Raw genomic sequence first — 17,680 nt, forward strand, 5'->3', positions numbered from 1 at the left:
TGAGTCTCGGAGCTTTTGCGGAGGATTCCGCTCCCACAAATCCACTCTGGTATCCAGCGGTGCTGGGTAGGAGTAACGGATTAGTGGATTTTGGTTGTCCTTTTCCCTGGCGGTTGTCCGCACATACTTCTGGTTTAAGTCTAGTTAGCTTGTAGCCCCTGGCCTGGTTGTTTAGTCAGAGGGCCCCTTGTTATCACCCTGTCTCGGATTTCCCTTTGTCTCCCATTAAGACCTGAGGGGGCATCGGAGTTGGGCAGACATAATCCGCCCTTCAAACGCGGCTGCCATGGGCTCAAGCAACCATAGTCTCGCAGGGGATATCTGATAACACGGGCGAGACAACGGAGTTAGGGCGCCAGGGGTTACTAGGCTTTCCTGCTCCCGTAACCAGCATTCCCTTCCAGTACTCTGGCCTTTGTCATAAGATCTCCTCTGGTCAGAAGTACTGGAATCGTAACATTATCACCAGCCATACCACAAAAAAGAAATAAAAACACTTTTTTTCTTTTTTGGCCCAGTCCGGTGTTTTGAGATCCAGTCCGGTGTTTTGAGATCCAGTCCGGTGTTTTGAGATCCAGTCCGGTGTTTTGAGATCCAGTCCGGTGTTTTGAGATCCAGTCCGGTGTTTTGAGATCCAGTCCGGTGTTTTGAGATCCAGTCCGGTGTTTTGAGATCCAGTCCGGTGTTTAGAGATCCAGTCCGGTGTTTAAAAAAAAAAAAAAAAAAAAAATTTTCCAGCCTTGTCTAGTCTTGCCTTGTCTAGTCTTGCCTTGTCTAGTCTTGCCTTGTCTAGTTTTAAGTCCTCCTATGTCAACTATGCAAGCCCTGCAGGCATCTCTCTCAGCCCTGAACTCTGCTGTCAGTGCTCTGAAACCTGAGCGACTAGCAGTTTTGCAGCAATCTTTGAAGCAACTGCAAAACCTTCTGACTAAAATCTTGCTCCTCTTGCCAGAAGTCGTTGAGAGTACATCTATCTCTAAAGAGACTCTTGTTCACAGTATGGTGACAAGAGAATCCTCTGGTTTAATTGAAGAGAAAAGGTTTAAAAGTTTTCTGCGGCCCAGGCTCTCAGAAGAGGAGCGTCTGCGTCGCAGAAACTTAAACTTGTGCCTATATTGTGGGGGTTTAGGCCACTATCTGCAGACCTGTGAGTTGCGCAAGCCAAAGTGTGGTGACGAGTCTTGCCCTCTGGCCAAGTTGAGTCAGGATACAAGACCTACTCCTGTCCCTACTGTGGCAGAGGTACTTGTCACACAACCCACACTAAAAAACTCTCTGTCCTATAATTGGGGTCCTTGGGCAAGGGAGCCCCAGTATAGATTCCGGAATCAAAAGAGAATGTTTCTTTCCTCTCTTGAGGTTCCTGTTGAAGCAGAGTTGCAGGGTCCTGGAGTGGTGCCCATAGCCCAGGGTCCTGGAGTGGTGCCCGTAGCCCAGGGTCCTGGAGTGGTGCCCGTAGCCCAGGGTCCTGGAGTGGTGCCCGTAGCCCAGGGTCCTGGAGTGGTGCCCGTAGCCCAGGGTCCTGGAGTGGTGCCCGTAGCCCAGGGTCCTGGAGTGGTGCCCGATGCCCAGAGTGCTGGTGCGGTACCCGATGCCCAGAGTGCTGGTGCGGTACCCGATGCCCAAGCTTATAGAGGGACATCAAATATTGTAGTTCAGGTGTCCATACCAGAAGGGGTCTCAGAAGCTGTTACCCCAGGTAGGGATTTGAAAAGCGCAATCCCAGAAAGGGTATCTAAAACCATAGTTCTTGAAGGGAACTCGAGAAGCAAAACCCCAGAAGGGATCTTTGAAGTAATATCCCCAAGTGGGGTCTCGAGAGACGCAGCCCCAAAGAAGGGTCTAGAAGTCTCTTCCCCAGGAAAGAACTTAAGAAGCATAGCATCAGTGGAGGATCTGAACGTTATTGCTTCAGCAAAAGTCCCGGAAGTCATAGTCCCGGGAGAACTTTCGATAATTATCGACTCAGAGAGGGAGGCCGATGGCCCGATCCCAGTCAGGGAGGCCAACGGCCCGGTCCCAGTAAAAGAATCCGAGGTGCTGACCCCAGCGGGGTTCCCGGAGGCCACTGCCCCAGCGGGGTTCCCGGAGGCCACTGCCCCAGCGGGGTTCCCGGAGGCCACTGCCCCAGCGGGGTTCCCGGAGGCCACTGCCCCAGCGGGGTTCCCGGAGGCCACTGCCCCAGTGGGGTTCCCGGAGGCCACTGCCCCAGGTGGGGTTCAGAAAGTCACTGCCCCGGGTGGGGTTCAGAAAGTCACTGCCCCGGGTGGGGTTCAGAAAGTCACTGCCCCGGGTGGGGTTCAGAAAGTCACTGCCCCGGGTGGGGTTCAGAAAGTCACTGCCCCGGGTGGGGTTCAGAGAGTCTCAGCCTCAAGTAAGGGCAATAGTGACCAGGTACTAGCAAAGCACTTCAGTCAGTCAGATGGGAAGGAAACAGATCCTGACTCTGATATCTCAACATCCATAATCTTTGATGGGGACTTAGCCCAATTTCTGGCGCTTTACAAACACTATTACATTATTATGTTGTCTAGACCATTTCTGGGCATCACTCCAGAGAACCTTGTGCTCTATCTTATTTATTCTTTTAAAGGAGAGCCTTTTGAGTGGGTGACCAGCCTAATGAAAGCTGAAGATCCCATTCTTCAGGATCCCCCAGCATTCAGTGATGCAATTATTAAAAGATATGGTTCCAAAGAAATTGGTTCAGGTTCCTCTAAGTCACCCGTCTTGTCTGCTGAGATTCCACCAAATACTGTAAACTCGGCACAAGAGTCCCAGCCCGTTGTTTTGACTGCAGGATGTGCTTTTCTGACTTCTTCTTCTTCTAATAATAGTACTTTGCCAGAAAGTTCAGCTCCCAAGGGTAAGAAACCTGTCTCTGATTTGAACGCAGCCTTGTTGGGTGGTACCATCAGTTCAGACAATGTTTGGGGAATTACCTTGGTCAGACCTAAAGAGCTTTGTAAAAAGAAGAAGAAGAAAAAGAAATAATTTTTGACTCTTGCCTTGATAAAAAAAAAAAAAAAGATTTTTTTTCCTTATCTTGTGTCCAGTGGCCACCGTCAGGGGGAGGGCACTGTTACAAGCTGTGGTTGCAGCTTGTTTCTGTTTTCGTGTCTGTCTGACCAATGTGTCAGGTTTTTTTTTTGTATCCCTTGTTCTGGATAGTCTGAATTTTGGGGTCTTTTGACCCCTCCTCAAGAGGGGGGTAATGTTATGAGCCACGGCTGTGGCTCATTCCTGTTTTGCATTTTGGTTCTGTATTTTATGTTATACTTCTGTTTATGTTCCCCGTGGGTGTCATGGGGTGCTCGGAGCTCACCCTTAAGGAGGGGATACTGTTATGAACCACAGGTAGTGGTTCATTCCTATTTATGTTTATTAAGTTGTCTTGCATGCCAGGATTTCCCGTTGCTCTGTTTTAGAATACTCTTGTCTGCTGCCGCTGGGGAGTCTGTGTAATTGCAGCCTGTTCCCATGTGTTCAGCCTCACCTGGCTGCTAATTGCATCTGGTCAGGTTGGAATCATGCAACAAGGCAGCTGCATGTGATTATTGATTAGGTCTCCCTGTTGTATGCTGGCTGAGGGCAGTTTGCAGATGCTGGTGATATTTCTAGCTTTCCAGTCTGCTTGAGTTCTGAGCTTGGTTCCTGCTAGTTCCTGAGTTTCCTGTTTGCTGTATCTGTTGCAGAGAGTGTTTCCAGTCCTGCTCTATCCGGTCGTTCCTGTCCTCAGTGGTCCAGTACTCGGAAGTTGTCATCTGTTCCTGGAGTCCTGACCGAGCACCTTTAACATCCTGTGGTGTTCGTGAGTCGCGGCGTAGCCGTGTGTTGCGGCTTGACCGCTTACTATTTATTATTTGTTATATTGAGTCTCGGAGCTTTTGCGGAGGATTCCGCTCCCACAAATCCACTCTGGTATCCAGCGGTGCTGGGTAGGAGTAACGGATTAGTGGATTTTGGTTGTCCTTTTCCCTGGCGGTTGTCCGCACATACTTCTGGTTTAAGTCTAGTTAGCTTGTAGCCCCTGGCCTGGTTGTTTAGTCAGAGGGCCCCTTGTTATCACCCTGTCTCGGATTTCCCTTTGTCTCCCATTAAGACCTGAGGGGGCATCGGAGTTGGGCAGACATAATCCGCCCTTCAAACGCGGCTGCCATGGGCTCAAGCAACCATAGTCTCGCAGGGGATATCTGATAACACGGGCGAGACAACGGAGTTAGGGCGCCAGGGGTTACTAGGCTTTCCTGCTCCCGTAACCAGCATTCCCTTCCAGTACTCTGGCCTTTGTCATAAGATCTCCTCTGGTCAGAAGTACTGGAATCGTAACACCACGTTAGACTGGCGAGACGCGTCAACACCAACAGCAGTATCACCACTTATACTCAATCCTACTACCTCTTGAACCTTTATTCATCACAATCTATTTATCTACAATAGTGGCAAACTATTAGAATTGTTAATTAGTGTGTGGGCTCTTCCACTCACGAACCTAACCCTATTTTGGGCCGCATTAATACAAACACAGTTTGTACAGATATTTGGCAGACGGAAGCAGCTTAAGATGTAGCTATATTCCGATATGCAATTATCCAGGCATAATTAAGATCTGAACATTTTACAGTTTTTGGGAGAAATACTTCCCATATGACATATCAATGGCTACTTTTGTTTAATTTGTCTTGTTGAGTTCTCATGTATTTTAAAGAGCAGAATTAAAAGACTACGTTATCAATTTTTAGGCACATCACTTATCGACTATCACTTAGATAATTTAATAAGAGTGCGCCCAAACAAGAGTCATACTTTTCTCCTTGTACATATACCTCTGTTACATATACTACCACAGTTTCCTAGCACTAGGAGCCACATGGGGGATCCGCACAGAGGAGGAGCACACCGCATTGTCTGAACTGCTGACAAATATGCTCCCCGGCTTCCTTCCTGCTGCTCGTACACAAAGGGAGGATAGAAAGGGGGGGGGAGCAGCTGTCTGAGTAGCAGCATAGAGAGGAACAGCTGCTCTCATACTGGACGAGGAGGAGGGATGTGTGGCTGCTCCTGATCCATAGGTACTGTAAGCAGAACACTGCAAACATGTGACTAACCCCTGAGCATGAGTTATACAGTGTGGTGAGTGGTCTGCTGAAACTTCTCACCTCATGTCATCTCTTTTGCAGTACACTGCCCCCCTTTTGCAGTTTTTATTTTAGGAGGTATGGCCGCATCTTATGGATTTGCCTCAGTTTCCGGCCTTGCACTATAAATGCTTCGGTAGCAAGGTGCTAATGTCTGTTCCAGGAGACTATTTTTCCAAGAGATTAGCTGGTATAGCAGGGACCCAAGCCTTGGCAGTGTGTAAACTATAGGCCTCACTCTTACTGCAAATCATTCTGGCTCCCACCCTGGCTCCCTCTTTGCTAACCTGCTAGAGGCTCTCTGTTATGCCGAATACTACTGTATTTAGAATTTTGAGGGGTTTTTTTTTTTTACTACCAAAAACAAAATAAAACCATCAGCAAAGTATGTTTTGTCTCATCAATTTTGGGGATAGATTTACTAAAGTTTCTAAAACAAAGAAGTGAAGATTATGCCCATAGCAACCAATTAGATTTTGTCTATAATGTTCTATAATGCAGTAGAGAAATTATAGCTAAAATCTGATTGGCTGCTGTGGGCAACACCTCCACTTTTCATTTTTTAAACCTTTAATAAATCTACCCTGCGAGTGTTAAATGCTGACCAATATGTTGACGTTGTGAGATGTAACATTGTCAGACAGATGTACTAAGGGGGTCATTCCAAGTTGATCGCAGCAGGAATTCCCGAGTTTGAAAACCACTGAATTATACTGTTCCTTTAAAATAAAAGTCACATGATGCCACCATGCTCGGCAGCATCCTCTGAAGTAGCAAGACTCCCAATAGTGGGAAAACTCATTCTATTTAGATCACCATTGTGCTTTTGGGGGTAATTCAGACCTGATCGTAGCAGCAAATTTGTTAGCAGTTGGGCAAAACCATGTGCACTGCAGGGGAATCAGATATAACATGTGCAGAGAGAGTTAGATTTGGGTGTGGTGAGTTCAATCTGCAATCTAAATTGCAGTGTAAAAATAAAGCAGCCAGTATTTACCCTGCACAGAAACAAAATAACCCACCCAAATCTAACTCTCTCTGCAAATATTATATCTGCCCCCCCTGCAGTGCACATGGTTTTGCCCAACTGCTAAAAAAAATTCCTGCTGCGATCAACTTGGAATTACCCCCTAAGCCTCGGAAAGTAATAAAGTACCGGCCAATCAGCTCCTAACTGCCATGTTACAGGCTGGGTTTGAAAAATGACAGGAGCTGGTTGATTGGTACTTTGGGGGAGATGTACTAAGCAGTGGAGAAGTGAGCAAGTGGAGAAGTTGCCCATGGCAACCAATCAACATTGAAGTAACATTTAGAATATGCATACTATAAAATTATACAGAGCAGCTGATTGGTTGCCAAGGGCAGCTTCTCCACTGGCTCACTTCTCCACTCTTTTTCACTGCTTAGTACATCTCCCCCTTTATCTCGCTCCACTTTCTCTTTCCAGGGCTTAGTACATGGCCCCACAGTGTGAGACATAAGGCTTCATTCATATTTGCTGATTTGTTGCCTGATTTAAGTTATTAGCCAAAGCTCTAACCAGTATAGTGGATGAGAGGTTTACCACAAATAGGCGCTAGGAGTTTCTGGATAATTTATACAAAATTATTTCACAAGATCACAAACATTCAGACAATAAAACACAGAAGATCAATAAAAACAAAATGATAAAAAGTACATATATAGGTCAATTAGGGACGAATGCAGGTCCCAAGTTAGAGAAAGTTCCTTGGTTGAGGCAAAAAGTCTGTGGGGTGTTCTTACCCGGTAAACCAGAATGGAGCCACTGGTGGTGTTTTGCTGAGTACTTTTCCGGATAAGCACTCCAGCTAGGCTCCAAGACTTTGCTGACGGAAAAGGAGTCCCCCTTCTTTTTAATCCTGCGTCACTGCATCCAACGCATTTCGAGCCTAAGCTGGCTTTTCCTCAAGGCTCTAACCAGCCCACTATGCACTATTAAGGAGGGACACACACTGTCACACCTTGTTATACGCACATTCACAAATATGGACACACAAGCAAACACCACTGATGTAAGATATGCAAGTGTTACAAGCTATAACAGATCTTAAAACAAAGCAGATAGTTGCTAGACCAGTGGTTCCCTAGAGTATAAGAATTTTTTTCATGGCACCCAAGGGGCAAACATGTCCTACTAAGAAATTTAGAAAACAAATATTAAATTAAGTAAATAGTGTTTTTATGTCATCCTTTGGTTCGATTATGTGGTGATAGACAATATTTGCTTCTATTTGTCCACATATTCTATGATTGGCAGCCACAAGTACTAGTTTTGCCTATTAGATTGACCATAAATAATTTCAATTGGTCCTGGACCACCAAATCAAGGCACCCCAGGGTGTCACAGCACACAGTTTTTGAACCACTGAGCTGGGGTACACAGGTGAAGGTGCGGAAAGGCTACATGACAAAACATAATGAGTGTAAACAATAGAGAAGAAAACTTCTAGACCATATAGTATGTAATGTTGGGTGCATAGTGCAATCATTAAGACGGATTGCCTGGATTTACTTGTGTCCTGTTTAGTAGGTGTTTATTGGAAGGCAGTGCATGCTTCTAACATTGATTTTGTTGACACTTGAAGCTGTAAATGTTCAATATGCAACCAACACGTTACGCGTTTTTGGCAGTGCTGAATGGAAAGAGCTGCAAGATTACAGATTGCTGCTCTCTGATATCCTGCTGGCGGTGTAAATATAGCCTCATAATGTTTTTAAAAGAAAACTATAATCCTATTTGCATTTTAACACATACTGGGAAAGCAAAGTATATCACACTGACACAGGCTACATTGCATATTATTTTTTTATTATTATAATGTCATATTTACATCCAATACAATGATGTGAATTTTTATTTTTACTTTGAAAAAAGAATTCAGCTTTTCGATCTAAACAGGAATATCCTGTTTTTACCTAAAATCGCATAATTTTGTTTTTCATGAAACTTTAACCCCTAAGGTCTCTGTGGGGGTAAGATAACAATCGGCATGCAAAAAACAATACAAGTACTAGGATTATAGCGGCATACAATTATGTAATAAGCACAATAAATTAGTATGACTTGATCTTACAGTGAAGACTTTTCAGGGTCATTTCACATATCACTGCAGTGCTTGGCTGCGCACATCAGCCAGTTATAGTACCTATGATGTTGCAAGTATTCTAGTGCATCTCTATGTGGTGAGAGTGAAAACGATGTGTATGGACCAGATATGCCGTTTCAAAACAGTTCATTGCATGCATTGCCTGTAATTGATTCACCACCTTCCTTAGGAATTGGTATGGGTGAAAAACTTCCCAGAGATGATTTGTAGGTGAAATTTATTTAAAATCAATCCATAGCTCACTGCTCATTATTTGTATAGGAATTCTATAGATAGATACAGAACACATATATATAGAGAGAGAGGGGGGAGATGGGGGGGGGGGGGGGTCTGTCTGCAACATCCAATAAATGGTATCCCATAAAAACAAATTCACAATGAATTCTTTAAATTGTCTGGATGATTGGTCCTTTAAATCCTCCCTGTGGACATGTAAACAATGTCTCTAATAAAACTACATTAGCAGAGAAATGCGTCACACTCTTGTACAACAGCTATTGAAGTTGTGGGATGTTATTTACTGGATTTTGCAGAGTCTGTTATCCATACAACTTATGCTGTAGTCTCCCAGAACACCTATACAGTGTGACCTGTGTGGCCAGCATACAGGAGTGATTTTATTATATGAGTTCGGGATTGGTAGGATGATATAATCTTATCCTTATCCTCCTCTCACCATGTATGTAAAAATCGACCAAGCACCCTAGACGCAAACACTTATGCTGCCACCTGGAAAAGTGAAGGCCACCAAACCTTCAATAAACAATAGAGCATAGAAACAATTTACCAGGTACTGATGCTCAGGTTAGTCCCAATAGTGAAAAAGATATCTATAAATATTTTATTTCTAGATGTCTTTTTCAGTTTAGTGACTAACCTGAGCACCAGTACCTGGTAAATTGTTTCTATCCTCCTCTCACCATGCTCCACTGTATTTTTATGTGTGTACATTATAGTGTACTCAGAGGCGGATTGGCCATAGGGCCTACAGGGAAGATCCCCGGTGGGCCGACGCACCAGTGGGGCCTGTTTAGTTTGAGGACATGTGGTCCTATTTATAGACATAATGAATTAGATGCAAAATAATTTGCATATATGAAAATTACTGCCACTTAGCCTCTGATTGCAGATGATCTAGTGTATGCTCTGTCTGCCTTCTTGGCTGACGTATAAGATTGAGTGAATAGTGATTGGGATACGGTTGGTGTAATGAGGTAGAAAATATATCTTTCTAAAGAATTATAGTTTCCTAAATTCTAAAGGTGTATCATATAATGTGCTCATAATATTTAATTTTATTTATTTTTAACTTCCCCCTTGATGCTGGACATGCCCACTATCTGGAAAGTCTTGGGGGGAGGGTGCTGCTGCCATGGCCCGTGGCTAGACCTTACACCTCTGGTGCTGCCCATGTGGGGCCACTAGTACAAATTTTTCCAGGGCCGCTTTTTATTCCCAATCCGCCCCTGAGTGTACTCCATTTTTTTAAATTGGCATTCGCATAGTAATGTATATAGCACAACCTTGACCCCCTATAATACAAGGCTATGATGTTTGTGTACATAAGATACTGAATTTCATCATGTTATATTTGGTTTTGTTGCATCTTTGATTTGTTTTATGTGGCTTGAGCGACGTCGTTTACCATATCGACTAGTGTGTATGCTGCCCAACGACGAGCGATGTGCGGTACCACGGGCGTTAATGACCCTCGCTGTCAGCCGTGCATGCAGCTCAACTTAGACTATCATCTAAAAACTGCAGCGTGACGTCACTGAGTGATATCATTTGCATATCGCTTAGTGTGTTGCACTGCCGACGGCCGCCCCGGTAGGGAAGGAAACACACTAGGCGACGTCGCTCATAGAGCACATTGTCTAGTAGTGTGTAACCACCTTTAGAATTGCCAGTAAAGAAGTGTTTTTTTTCTTTACTGAGCACATGATGCTGCTGTCCAGATAGTCACGTGTATGACTTCACCTCTTCAGCTTGACAAAAAGTCTCATTATACAATACTAAATTCAGTCATGTTAACCTGCCTGATGCATTTTGTTGCGTTTAAAGAGGGATATTCAATTGTTTGAAAAGTCAGTTGGGTGTCTGTTTTTTCCTATCTAATAGACAGGAGAAAACAGACACCCAACTGATTTTTCAAACATTTGTATTCCCCCCTAAGTGTTTGCAATGGGTATTATAGCATTACTGTATCTGTCCCTGATATGCTGTCTGCCTTCCACATTGAGACTGTACTGTGGGCTTGTTCTAGTCTAGTGTAATGAACATAATGGAACCAACAAGTTTTGACACATCAAATACTGTTCTGATTAATTGTCCTTGTAGGTTGTAGTTTAGTAACCCTGTGGAAACAAACCCACTGGATAATAAATAATGAGCATAGGTAGTGTAATTGTAATGCTATCCAGCTGACTTAGGATAAAGTGATGACTACTATTTCTGGTAGACCAATACAGTTAATACACTACTTTCTCCTTATTACAATAGTCTTTTTGGGGGGTAAAGGGTAGCTTATAATGTGTCTGTTTTGTATATTTGAGTCAATTTAATGAACGCACATTTGTGTCTTCTTTGTGCTGCTGTGTCAGTCACATACATATCTTTATAATGTAAGAATGCTGGTCCCGTACGCTGCATTATTGCAGCTGATTTCAATAAATTGGTCTGTTATCAGTGTTTGTGATCTGCAAATGACAGTCATGCCCATTAATACCAATATATCCCGCTCCCTGTGTTTTATTCATGCAATATGGTCTTTTTACACAGGAACTCGAAGATCTCAGGAAACAAAGTGAAGTGATCCCACAGCTGATGTTGGAATGTGAGGCTGTGAATGATAAACTCCAGGTAAGAGAGATTAGCAGAACCCATCCAGAATATGGAGGCAGTCAATTTACCGTCTGTCCTGTCAAAAGTAGAGGAAATAATGACCCTTGCAATCGATGTATTTTGGGTCGATGGGGAAGGATGTTATGTTTTTTACAGCTGTATTGCTGGAATGGGATCCCTGACTCTTCCGAACCCTCTATCAACCTTGTCTGAGACAGTTGAGGTTAACCTGCTCCTTAGTCAGAAGTCTGTGCAATGCTGGTGGACCTCATAAGTATTGGTCGCTTTTATAATGTTTATTATTCCCACAGCACATTCTGACCACCTTGTCGTTCTATTTTTGTACACGAGTATCCTGTTTTGTTTAATCATTAATGACCTTGCTCAATTATTTAACAGCTGTAGGAAAGGGTGACTTTGAATTAATACATTAATAAGGTTTAATGGCCTAATTTTAAATGACGTGGTTTATATTTGGCTTGTTCACTTTGCCTTATCTAGCAGAATTTCACACCTTCTGCTGCATGAAGATCATTCTGCAGTTATAACATATGATTTCTCCCCTGTAAAATGAATAGTAATAATAAATAGTTTCGCTTTAAAGCAGGTGTCTCCATATTTAGAATGAAATCTTCTTAATGTCACATTTAAATAAACAAGGTCAAATTGTAGTAAAATAAAACTGAAGGGGGCACGCAGAAAAGGCAGCACCATGTAGCTCTCCCATAGGGATAGCGAGAACAGAAGGTAATTTCCTAATTAGACCATTATATTCAGGATGCCTCTGATAAAGGCAGAACTCTAGTGCCCTAGACCTTGCTATATTACTCCAACATGTTGCGGCACAAGAATAATTATCTGCAATCACCTCCAGGGTGAGCGGACTTCTCTTAAAGGCATTAAAGGCTGTTATTTTAATAAGGATGTGGATCAAAACTCTCAGCTGTACGTATGTTGGTGTTAAACTCTTCGCACTAATAATGGACATAGAGTACATTACCTTTGACCTCTTAGCATAAATTTTTCTGGGCATATGTAACCTTGATTGATTTGAAGTACTGAAATACAACCAGAAGATAGATTATAGAATGCCAATGAAACGAAAGTTCAGGTGTTTTATAAAAATGGGGATCCGGTCTCTAGGTCGACCACTATTGGTCGACAGTAACTAGGTCGACTTATTCTAGGTCGACAGGTCAGAAGGTCGACATGAGTTTTTCATAACTTTTTTTTTTAACCTTTTCATACTTAACGATCCACGTGGACTACAATTGGGAACGGTAACCTGTGCCGAGTGCAGCGGTAGCGGAGCGAGGCTGCGAGGGGACGCGTGCACTAATTGGGGTTCCCGGTCGCTCTACGAAGAACGACACATTTTTTTTTACAAAACTCATGTCGACTATTTGATCTGTCGACCTACAACATGTCGACCTAGCATCCCTTTCGACCTAGACACTATCTACCTTGCATACCACACGCATAAAAATTAGCTACTTGTAATAGTAGCAAATGTATGTGCAAACATTTCAGACTAAATATATTTGACCCTGTCATTTGTATTAGAATTGTTTATAATCACTCCAGGCATTCTGTGTATAACCAAGGAGCCATTCTGAAATGATAGAGGACAATGACAGAGGGCTATTGCAGTTTGTTTAAAGCGTGCATGATGTAATGGTCGTGGTAGAGGGATCCAGCAGGAAAACTATTTAATGGGACTCTGAGGGGTTGTTCAGTCTTCTGGTTAATATTAATGTGTTGGTTTTTAAGTACTTTCATGTGACCTTTAAAGGAAAATACTGTATGTATGTGTCCAGTGAGTCATCTGCATCACTATCTCTCCTGCCACCCTCTCTCTGTCACCCACTGCTTCTCCCCATCATCCTCTGTCACCCACTGCCTCCCCCTGGCTTTACCCACTTCTTCCCCCGTCACCCATTCCCTGGCATCACCCACTGCCTGTCACTGTCACCCTTTCCTGGCACCGTCTGCCTCTCCCTGCTACCCTGTGCCCATCTCCACATCATACAGATACAGCATTACCTTTGAGGCCGCGGCCCTTGTTGCAAGACCATGCCCACTTGTCATTTATCCAGTTGCTAATTGCATTGCCCTTTAACACGACTGTGATCTGTGCATTAGTTTGTTTACAAATTCAACAAAAATAAACCTTTGCAATTAGGTAATTTAAAGGCTTGGTGAAGTACAGAGAAGGAAGACAAGAAAGTAAAGCTATGATTATGGTAAAATGTGCAGAAGGGCTTGCACTCCTCTAATAATTTTAAAGTTGTTTGATGGGGGACAAACGATCTAGATCTGCCCTGCAATGTTGTTACTGTTCAGGTATAGGAAATATTGGCTAAATATGGTACCCAGTATAGTAGTGTAGAAGAAGGCCTGTGCCTAGCTGTGTACATTGACATGTCACAATCTTCTGGTTACTTATTCCAGTGATCTAAATGGCTCCATAATAGTTCTCTGCTTTCAGCGCTGCCTTGTGCATACAGTACAGTATGTTTGTGTGGGTGGATTCCTCCTCCGGGAGAATGTCTGTTGTCTATATCATTGCAGTGCATTATCAACATCATTCATTTCCTTTCTACATAATGACACTTTTCATTATTAAAGAAGTAATATTGTATCATGCTGGTACACTGTTGAGATTAATTATACTGTTCCATCCATTTGTTGCCATTTTCTTTATATTTAACGTGGGATTTATACGGTGTAATTATTGCCATACTGGAGCAAAGATAAATTATATCAGGCATTGGCTCAGTTTGTTCTATTAAGTCAAATAGCTGTGTAATAATTTCCAGCATAGCACAGAACGGTCTACTTAATTGTGCTTTGCAGCAAGCTGGCAGGCGGTGAGGTGCTGATATCAGAGGCGAGGGAGCCTCTCTCTCTAGAGATCGGTTTCCCAGTGTAGCACTATCTAGGGGATGTCATGCCACTGAAATTACAGGCTCCATCTCTCAGATGGCTTCACTCCAAGAGCCGCAGATGCCATGGGCTTCAATAGCGGTTGACATAACAATGTATAGCAGGCAGCCTGGGGCCCAACAATGTGATGAGAACTGATTACATATTGGGTTTTGTTTGTTCATTTTAGAAGATACACAGCACCCATGTCTGCACAGCTACTGCTGTAATAGGATCCTGGGCCCCCTTATGCGTGGCAGGTCATGTGCCACTCTGTGAGGTGCATGTTTTTTTGCCCAAAAATGCATGTTAGCCGCAAGTGGATGCGCCAAACTCGCATGAGACTGCACTGATTAATTTTATATACAACACTTGTATATCTGTGTACAACATTCTGAGTCTGTATACCAAGTGCTGCGATGCAGCAGCTGCAGCTTTTCGCGCATCCACTTAGATTAAGACCGGTGGCGGCTCCAGAGGTGCGGCTGCAGCACAGTCCAAAGTTCAAATAGGGGAACCACACCAACTGCCAGGTAGTCCGTTTGGGGTGACAGTTGAGGGGCTCCCCTATTTGTAATTGGTGCCACCACTGGTAAAGACACATTTTCAGGTGAAAAAGACAGATAAATGAGTACACATCTGTATGTCTTGTTCAATATTGCCCCAGACCTCCGAGTGGTTAATGGAGTGCTAAGGGGGAGAGGACTGACTCTCGCAGCTGCCATAAGACCTGGCTGTTTGTTCGTTACAGTAGGTCAGGTTCATTATCATATTCATTTCACAATGCACACAAATAATCTGGTATCGACCCGGTATATTGCCGGGTCGACGCGGATCACTGTGCAGTGTGAAAGCGGTCAGTCCAGAAGTCCCAGGTCGTCAGACTCAGTATTTCAATCCGAGAATAAAGAAGGGTTATTCCCGGGTCAGGTGCAGTGTGAACGGGTTGCCGGATCGATGGGACCCGTTCACAGTATAGGCAGAGGCGGCGTGGAGATGATCTCATATCCCAGCGCCACCTCCATCCCCGCCCCCAATGGCAACCTGACTAGGCATATTGCCGGGTCTGGAAGCCAGCGTGAAGGGTCCAATGCCGGATCGCACTTGGGAAAGACCCGTTTTCCAGATCCCGGGTGCGACCCAGCATTGTGATCTGAAAGCGGTATCAGATTGTCAATGTACTCATTGTACTGTGGTGAATTCATCTCATGAGTTGGTGGGGAATTTGTGCTGTAGGTGAGGGTGGGAGGAGAAATGTGTTACTGAGGTGGTAGTGTTACAGGGTGTTGGAATGGTATGGGCCATATGTGCTTGGCCACACCCCTTTCTTGAGCAGCAATAATGCTTCATGATGGCACGCACACTTTAGTGCCCACAGAGACTATCTAACGATGTTAGTACAAAATACCAGCAGAGAGCTTCTTTTCTTCTTTTAATAAGTTCTGCAAATTTAATATATTTAAGCACAGTAAGTTTCATTGTGTTACCGTCAAATGAGTAAAGGTTAAAGTTCATTGTTCTTGAATGATGTATGGCATGCTGACATTTCTACAACTTTAAAAATAAACACATACTGTAGTGCTTAAGATATTTTATTTTCCTGCCATGAGGACTGTTTGTGTTGTGTTGCAGGATGCTGAGCACAGGAACCAGGAACTGGAAGATAAAGTGAGAGCACTAAGGAAAGAAGTGGAAGAGAGTAAGCACAGACAGGGCCACTTGAAATTGGAACTGAAACACTTCCTGAACATATTAGACGGGAAGATTGATGATTTGCACGAATTCCGTCAAGCACTTTCCAAACTAGAAATCGATAACTAGAGTGTGGTGGATTACTTTTCTTTTTTTATTCATATATACACAAGACCGGTAGAGAGCAACCACTCAAGACGAGGGCTAGAGGACGTCGTGGTTACTAACTTTTATATCATTTGGATTGCTGGTATCAGTCAGTTTAGTCCATTTTGGCAACCAGTAGTGGCCTAAACCTTGAAAGCCATTTTTTACTGTTTCTACAAATCCGGAACCATCCAGGTTACACAATTCAGCAGAGAGACATTGTTAATAATGAAGTCTACGGTGTGGCACTTAAAGTGACATATGAAATGTGTGGATGTTTATATGTAACAATCCATAGTCTTTTGGTAAAGTAACATATGGATAATATTAAAAAGGATTGAGCACAGAGAGTAGAATCAGTAGATGGCCGCTTTTCTTGTCCTCCAGTCCTGCTACTCCCAAATATGTTGGATTTGCAATAAGAACAAGCACACACACACTATCCGCTTTTACAGTCCAGCCAGCACTGTTCAGTAGTTGCAATAAATATAAGGGAGGGATGATGATAAGGCAAAGTCTGTAATGTCTCAGTTGTTTGGACTATATTTTTGATGGCCACTGATAAAGAGAATGAAACAGATCAAATGGGCTAAGGGCAAGATTACCCAAACCTATACTTCCGCAGTCCAGCCCCAGGAACTCCCGTATCCCTATAGATATAACTAAATAGTTTAATGAAGTCTAATATTGAGGTCCTTTATTATGGATACTACATAAAATGTGTTGGAAAGACAGGCAAGCATGAAGGAATCACATTTGTGTGTGCATGGGGCAGATAAAATGCACAGTCTGCCCTTGCACTTAGATCTTTTGGGTTTACTTTGTTTAAGAAACTTGGTGAAAGTCTTTGGATGTTTCAGCCCGTGTTCTAGAGGTTTTTTCCCTAGTTGTATAGGTGGCATGATGGGACCACCACATGATGCCTTATACGTTTGGAACGCCAGTCTGAAAAGAAGTATATTTTCCTTTTTATTCTATAATGAGGAGTGTTTTGTTTTTGAATGGTCTCCTTTCAATTTTTTGTGAATAATTTTTGTGAATAATGATGTGTGTAACAAGCCATGGCTGAGAACGTCTTTACATGCACAGACCTCAAGATTTCTAAGTCAATGTAAACAGGGCTGTTCCTTTAAAATATGAAGATTTGTGCCTCACGGTTCTATAATGTAGTTTATATTGTAATGAAAGCAAAAATAAAATGTTTGAACAAAAAGGGATTGTTTGGTATATCTAAGGTCTGAAACTAACATAATCTGACATTCTTAATTTGCTTATTACAGTGCCATTTACTATAAGTGTGGGACTAATTATTTCATATAATGGGGCAGATGTATTAACCTGGAGAAAGCATAAGGAAGTGATAAACCAGTGATATGTGCAAGGTGATAAAGGCAGCAGCCAATCAGATCCTAACTGTTAATTTACATATTGGAGCAGATTGGCTGGTGCCTTTATCTATCACCTTGCATATATCACTGGTTTATCACTTCCTTATGCCTTCTCCAGGTTAATACATCTGCCCCTCAGAACCCCACACAGGTCACCCGGCAGGTGCACTGTGTATCACCAGCTGTCATACAGTATTTTAAAAATCTAGTGGTGACCTGGAAAAGATGAATGGTGGGGACCTAAGGACTGAGTTTGAGAATCTGTGGTTTAGAGGGGATCAGTATGAAATGCCGGCGGACGGGATCCCGGCTGTCATGATCCCTCCAGTGGGATCCCGTCCGTCGTAATGCCGGCAGTGGGGCGAGTGCTAGAAAGCCCCTTGTGGGCACAGTGGCTCGCTGTGTTCGCCACAGGTTC

At 43.4% G+C, this 17,680-nt stretch overlaps 1 protein-coding gene across 1 annotated transcript in view; it reads left to right on the forward strand.

Annotated features, from left to right (window-relative positions):
- Positions 1–17,087, forward strand: part of HOMER2 (homer scaffold protein 2) — a 433,557-nt gene extending 416,470 nt beyond the window's left edge. Inside the window, exons 8-9 of the mRNA XM_063925972.1 lie at positions 11,048–11,128; positions 15,668–17,087. Coding sequence (XP_063782042.1) covers positions 11,048–11,128; positions 15,668–15,856 — 270 coding nt within the window. The 3' untranslated portion in view covers positions 15,857–17,087. The remainder of the gene's footprint in view (positions 1–11,047; positions 11,129–15,667) is intronic.
- The last annotated feature ends 593 nt before the right edge of the window (positions 17,088–17,680 follow it).

Source organism: Pseudophryne corroboree, chromosome 6 (assembly GCF_028390025.1).
Source record: "Pseudophryne corroboree isolate aPseCor3 chromosome 6, aPseCor3.hap2, whole genome shotgun sequence".
NCBI classification, from domain to species: Eukaryota; Metazoa; Chordata; class Amphibia; order Anura; family Myobatrachidae; genus Pseudophryne; species Pseudophryne corroboree.